This window comes from Stegastes partitus, unplaced genomic scaffold (genome assembly GCF_000690725.1).
Source record: "Stegastes partitus isolate 25-593 unplaced genomic scaffold, Stegastes_partitus-1.0.2 Scaffold53, whole genome shotgun sequence".
NCBI lineage: Eukaryota > Metazoa > Chordata > Actinopteri > Pomacentridae > Stegastes > Stegastes partitus.
This window is the reverse complement of record NW_007577784.1, coordinates 460,653-467,899: the sequence shown is the minus strand read 5'-3', so window position 1 is coordinate 467,899 and position 7,247 is coordinate 460,653. Positions and strand designations below refer to the sequence as shown.

Sequence of the window (7,247 nt, the reverse complement as noted above, 5' to 3'; positions counted from 1 at the left end):
ATAAACTACATTGTTGATTTCCCAATTTATTTTTTTGTGCATCAATCACTGGGTACCAGAGGATCTAACATACAAGTCACAATTAAAATGATTCAAGGGGAACTTTGTTAGTACGTGTTTGACAGAATCAAGTTAATAAGTAATAATATAAAAGTGTTCTACTGTATTTTTAGATAGTTGTGTTTGTGTCTTCTGTCCAGACTCCATATTTCACCCGTATCCAGCCGTCTCAAGGACCCATTTCAGGCGGCACGCGGGTCACCATCGAGGGAAGCTACCTGAACGCTGGCAGCTACGTGTCCGTCAGCATCGGACCGCAGCCCTGCTACTTCAAGAAGTAAGAAAAATCTGCTTTTTTTTTGTTTGTTCGCATTATTGTGTCTAAATTGAATTAAAAAATGACCCCTCGAGGGGAAACTGGAGCTTCACACAGAAGAGGATTTAGATAAGCAAAAGACTAAGATGGTAAAACACGTCTATAATTACGACTGAAGGTGCTGCAGATGATGCAGGAAACACGAATATGTAAAGAAAATGTGCGCTTAAATCAGGATTTGCCGTTTGAAGATTTGTTCACATGTGTAAAAAAATAAAAACATCATTATCATAAAGATATTACATGCACATGTAAGCATGTAATCAGTGTGTCAGGTTGTTTTGTGTGTGTGTGTGTGTGTGTGGGATCATGACTGTTTGTATTAGGTGTGTGTGTGTGCTTGTTGCTTGCAGACACACAGCATCTCTTTGTCTGCACTCGCGCAGGCTTTCCCTAATCTAGTGCATGGAGAGGGAAAAAAAAAAAAAATCCAAACTATCACCACAGTTGCTTGCATGTCAAATGCTGGGATTAGCCTCTCGCGGCTAATCTCCATTGAAGCCGTCGTACGCTGGCTTTGATGTCACAGCAGTCGTGTGTGCGCCGCAGTAATCCCGCAAACTCCACTTCAACCACAACTGCCTCGCTCACCTCAACTCTGTCTTTATCTGTCACACCCTAACTGTGGGACTGTGTGTTTGTGGCATCTTGTGAAGATTGCTGAGGCATGGGCTCTTTCTGAATGGGGTTGCTATGGTTACAGGCCGAGGGACTTGGGCGGGTGGATGTTGTAGATTCTCTGTCCTTTTTTTTTTCTTTTTTTTTTTGTGCTTTCTCTCACACTTTCTGTGTGTGTGTGTCGTGGCCATGGTATATAGACACACACACACACACACACACACACACACACACACACACACACACCCCTATACACTCCCACACATGCATACGTCGCTCCTGTGAAGTCATGGCCCAGAAAAGCAGCCACCACTCAACTGTGCTAAATACATATTAGATAATGTAGCTACTGGGGACTGCACTCAAGACTTGCAATTCAAAATGTTACTTTGCCCGTGGGACCATTGACACACACACACACACACACACTGTCCCCATCCCTCCCCCACTGTTTGTGACTGGTGGCACTGATCCTTACGAGTACACCGATAATAGTAGGTATAAACTTCATTAAATATGACTTTAATTCCTTGTTTATGTGTTTGCATCCCTCTCCTCTTCTGTGCCATTTCACTCTTATCTAAAAAAAAAAAAAAAGAAAGTGAAACATTCCCACTTTGCAGCTTCATTTCTAGTTTATTGCTTTTGTTGGATTTTTTTAAAAAAGATTTTCCCTGGATGAGTATCTAGTCAGTTCTTCCATGTAGACCGCCACATTAGCATGATATCTCAGGCTGGATGTCTAATCTGGACAAGGACAAATGCATGTTAATACAAGGTGTACATATGGGCTTGGCCTCAGCATCAGATTGTAAGTGTAAATGCATTCAGCACGGCAGCATCACATTTGTGAGAAGAAAAATCAATCCGCACATCAGGGTGAAAGGTCTTTTTTTTTCTGTAAAAACTTATTTAAAAATGAATGAGGCCTATCCACGGTGGCGCTCGGGACATGTTTGTTTACAACGTCACCGTCGTCCCTTAATAATTCACATGTGATCACAATGCAGGAGAAAAAATAAAGAGAAGATGTTGATTTTAAATGCAAACACTTGTGCACCAGATATCTAGATGGTGTATCCAGAGGTAGAAGTTGCGTTAATAGCAAAAATTGTAAATGGCGGCGACGGACATGTGGCGAAAAGTAGAGCTGGACAATTAAGCATCTGTAAATTATAATCTAATATTAAATGATGTGCTGCTTATGCTTTATGCAGCACAGTGATTTTATAAATTCATCCTCCTTGTGTGACAGTTAGCGTCATCAAATCATCTATCAAACATCGATGTGACAAAACATACATGTTCCAAATGCAATATCTGTCAGAGTAGATGTTTTCCCACAGTTTCTCCAATCAGAAGCTTCAGCTGCGACTAGCCAACGTGGATTCCTGCAGCTGAGGTCGACCACAGCGTTTTACTTGCTTCATTGGCTGAGGCGCCTGAGTCGCAGGTGGAATTATATAATCAGAGAGGCAGGTTACAATATGATTTAAAGAGCACCAGATTAATTAGTTTCACAAGACAGACGTTGGTAATTACAAGAACAAGTCATTTAAAATGTTAATGCTTGAGGTTGGACCTCAGTATTAAAGGAATCACCTGGCACCGGAAAAGTAATCATCGCCTCTTTATTATTCTAATTCTGTTTTCAGACCCTGCTAGACGCCTTTTTTTTTTTTTTTTTACTCCGGTGTTGTTGCGAACCTCTCTTTTATTAGTTTTCTTTTCTCCGTTAGCGTGAATAGTTTCTGTCTCCAAACTAATTTATTTCCACTTTTATTCTCTCTTGTGTCTCGTATGTATTCTTACCCAAGGAGAACCTTTTATTTATTACAAATTCCTGTGAGAAAGCGGAGCCTTTATAAGCGAGTATCAGCTCCAAACCAGTTCTTTCGTATAGATTCTTCAATGCCTGGTGCTAAAACATGAACGTTTCCTCTCCGTCTAGGAGGAACGCCCGGGAGATCGTGTGCGTTACGCCGGCTGGACTGGCACCAGGCAGCACGTCGGTCTTGGTGGACATCGACGACGCCGAGCTCAGAAACCCCGAAGTCAAGTTTAACTACACCGAAGACCCCACCGTCCTGAGGATCGAGCCTGACTGGAGCATTGCCAGGTGAGCCGCCGTTCTGCGTGATCACCTACTTAGCTTGCTTTTATTCTCGTCCGTTTAGCTTCACATAGCCCTCCTTGGAGAAGGACTATTTGACTAGCTGCAGCAACAAACGTTCCTAAAATACATCCAAGGCAGCGTTGGAGGGTTCCTGCAGGGGCATCAATAAAAGCGCTGAAAAAAAAATGTTGTTTCCTACTTGAATTCCATCCAGCAGGAACCCTGGCTGAGTGCAGGTTGGATATTCCCTCAAGCTAGTGGCTTATGGAAATCAGAATTTGGACCTTGGCTTTTTTACACTCCTGCTTGTAATGCAGGAGCATTAGCAGGGGCAAATATTGAGGAATCATTCTTGAAGCAATCTGAGAAGACTTAAATGCTGGACGAGAGCTCTGACAGCCTCCAGAGGTTTTTCATTTGGCTCAAGCAAGACGTTTATAGTCGAGCAAATCAGCAGCAGCAGCAGCTCGATTCATCCCAAAAGAAAGTATGTCAGATTATCTAGCCCACTAATTGTTTGAACGCGATCTGTGATTGAGGAGGCGGCTAATGCCGATCAGCGAGTGGTGCGTGAGACTTAAAGTTCTGAACCGATGCAGCTGTTGATGCTCGCGGCCTGTCATGCGGTTCTGTATATCAGCGGCTAAATAAATAAAGATCCTCCGCTGCTCAGCATTGAACATGACAGCGGCATCGCAGAGGAGGACACACACAAGCAAAGGGTTTCACATTAAAGTGGATTTACTGTCGGGGAGGCCAGACACACGCTCGTATTGGTCTTCATGATGGATACTTCCAACAGCTTGGCCCTTACCTCGGTGATATTTCTGGAACCCTCTGTCTCTCCTGGGGGGTTTTGGTTGCCGTTACTTCGACTAATTAGTGATTTTAATTCTATGTGGGGAGCAAACAGCAGCTGATTAATGTCACCTGTTGGTCCTCGTATAATTCAGGTCCTGTCTGGAGGCCGCGTGCCCACGTGGCGATGAGGGTCAATATTTTCAGGCGGAATATTTTTGTCGGTTAATCACCTCCTGTGATTTGGCAAGAGGTTAAAATTCATCCAGATTGATGAGTTTAGCTACACAGGAGCAAGGCAATTACAGTAAATGTGCTACCCGCCTGCCAAGCAAACCTATAGCCCAGATCACATTCCTTCCTGTACAGTCAATCAGCATTTTGTCGCTTCATTTATTCGGAAATTTCCAAACAAGGCGGGCTTGTTTCCTCTCACCTTGCCTCCTTCTCTGTGTTCCTTCCTTCCCCGTTGCTACTCATCAGCAGATTGCAGGAGATGGATGCAGAGCTTGTTAGAGGAAAGTGTTGATGAATGCTGCCCGGTTGCCTTTGCCCAGTAGGTCTGGCCAAGAAAGCAGCTGAGGCCCAATCACTGCCCTGCCCACCTACTGTCAGGGTGTCTGTGTGTGACGCTTAAAGCCGGGGTTCTACTTCGCAAAGCTCACTCAGGGGTGATGATCCCACATAAAAAAAAAAAAAAAAAACGAGGCATGCATTCACACATACACACAAACAACCCCGCTGATTCCCAGAGTCCCTGATGTTTGGCCCCAGATCCCTCCTCCATCTGGCTCAGTAAACCACAAAACAACTCCTCCACAAACACCAACCGGACTGCGACGGACAAGGTCTGTGTGTCGCTTTCCAGCCAGTGGGAGCTTTAATTTCGCTGATGCATTTCAGCCACCGCTCCGTGTCGCAGGCTGGTTTCAGGTAGAAAAAAAGTATAACGAAGCGGCGAGATGTGATATTATATTGGTTCGTATCTGCCTTTATTGTCTGCCTTGGCGCGAACACATGCGAGCCTGCAGAGCATTATCGCCGGGAGACGACAGCGAGAAAGAAAAGAGAGAGGGGAAAAAAAAAAGGGGCGGGGTTGGGGAGAGGGTGCATTATCATTGTGCTTCGCTGATGATATTCCATTTAGGAAGAAGACAGAGCACTTCAAAAATAAATCAATGACGAGGAGTCATCTGGGATGCCGAGGGAAGATATTTGGGCGTCAGTAGAGGTTAGAGAAGCAATTTTGGAACAAAATATTCAAATCTTCTCCCAAACAGACTGTGTAAATACAGCAGATGGATATGAGGCTCGCCGCTCCTTTAGCAAATACTGCCAAGGTGCCCTTAAGCAAAGCACTGAGCAGGACTACCACTGCAGTGCAGCTGCTTAATGGCGACCATTAGAAAATTGGTCGCGCTGGGCGGCTGCCAAAGTCTAAATAAAGGTGTTCGGGCAACAGGCGGGCATTTCCCACAACATCCACAACATGTGCAAATGGACCGAACAAAACGACGTGTTTAGTTACGAGCGTAAAGGCGGCACCAGGAGCAGGGCTGGGCCACCAAGCTTTGTGTTTGGCTAAATCGGTTATTGCGCGCCAACCCAAACGGCACTATTTCCAATACTCCATCACAGCCGTGAGTTTGGAAAGTCTAGAAGAGCCGCATGGTTACATTATTTTATCCCGTTTGAGTGTGCGGGGAGCGAGCAGGAAATCTCAGATGCTCAAGCACTCAATTTGCCTTCCACGGAGGACTGGAAAGTGCGTGCTCTACGGAGCAAGAAATGCGTGAGAAAGCCCTCTGAGCCTTTTTATTTTTTTTTTTTTCTCGCCTTGTGCACTCAGTGAGAAACTGAATATGCGCTAGTTCTGAATGCAGAATTCAGTTCTCCTGCTTTGCCATTCACACATGATCCACACACGTCTGCAAAACAGCCAGAGTACACAGTTTATTTATTCAGAAAGCCCGTCTGCCGACTACTCTTTCCCTGACTGGCTTTTCTGTGGAGGAGTGTAAAGTAGAAGTGGATGATGCAACACACTTAATAAACTATGATAGATTCCTTCATTTTGGCCTCAGCGACTCTCCATTAGCACCGTCGGGAAGCTTTGCTGTTGGAGTTGAAGTTCACCAGCGTCCAAAACGAAGCGACAGACTATTCTGCCGCCACAAATAAATGCAAAATTTGCTGCGATTTCACTGAAATGAAATAGTTTTGCCCACAAAGTTAGCATCTTTACGCCGTGGTGCGACTCAGCCTAAAGGTTTAAGTAAAGTTTGCTTGATATGTAAAATATTTCACAGTCAGTCAGACCAAAGACAGCGTGGGAAAGCAGGGACAGAGGGCAGAGGTGGCAAGAAACAAAGAAGGAGAGAAACACTAACAACAGATTTGCCCAGCTATCCCTGGGAGTTTATTCTGATTGTCTTGTTGTCTGTTCCCTGAAGCATGTACCTGAGCTAAAGAGACTCACTTAGACAAAGAGAAGGAGCAACAGGGACAGAGGGACTCAGTACAAATATACATCAAGCCGAGGAGAAGAGGGGAGGAGGAGGCAGAGGACAGCTAGAAAAAAAAAAGAAAAAAAGTGTTTGCTTCTGTGATGATTTGTGGCGACGACGTAAACATCTAATTAAAAATCAGTTTGTCTGGATGTGATCTCAGCTGCTTTGTTAATCAGCGGTCCCTCTCGTAACGACCGCGGTAATGCAAGCTTCCTTTTGTTAGCATTTCATGTTGTTAAGTACAGTTTACGCAACATATAGACACTGAAGCACTACTTATGCAGCAATATTATTCTAGGGGGCAGAATTATAGAAAATATAAAAAGATCAGCCACAGCACTGAAACCTGTAGATCCTCTTCTGCATAAGCCACTGACCTCTGATATCAGGTGCAAAGAGGTTAGCAGCAGATCCTTTGAGTCCTGGAAGTAGTAAGACTCCTTTTTCCAGCTTGTCTCACAGATGCTGCCATGATGCAAGACTGCTGTCATGAAGCAGTGTTTAAGTACATGTCAAAGTAACATCCACGTGAACGCAGTGCATTCTGCTGGAATCTCGTCCTCACATGGTCCATCAGACTTGGCCACCTTTTTTTCCCATTGCACCAAGGTTCTCCTGTTTCCTGACCAACTGGAAGTCTTGGCTCTTAAGTAGAAGTGGATGGTGCAGCACACTTCATAAACTAGTAAAGATTCCTTCGTTTTGGACTCCCCTGCCACCAGTTCACCAATCCTCCTTCCTTGCGTCAGTTTCGTAGACATGAACCAATGTTTAACTTTAGCACCCCACAAGACCTACCATCTTGGAGATGCTCTGACCCAACAACAAG

General features: G+C 44.6%; 1 protein-coding gene across 1 annotated transcript in view; it reads left to right on the top strand.

The window, feature by feature from the left end:
- Positions 1-7,247, top strand: part of LOC103352827 (plexin-A1-like) — a 271,387-nt gene that overhangs the window by 179,253 nt on the left and 84,887 nt on the right. The window contains 2 exon segments of the mRNA XM_008275498.1: positions 201-337; positions 2,946-3,113. Coding sequence (XP_008273720.1) covers positions 201-337; positions 2,946-3,113 — 305 coding nt within the window.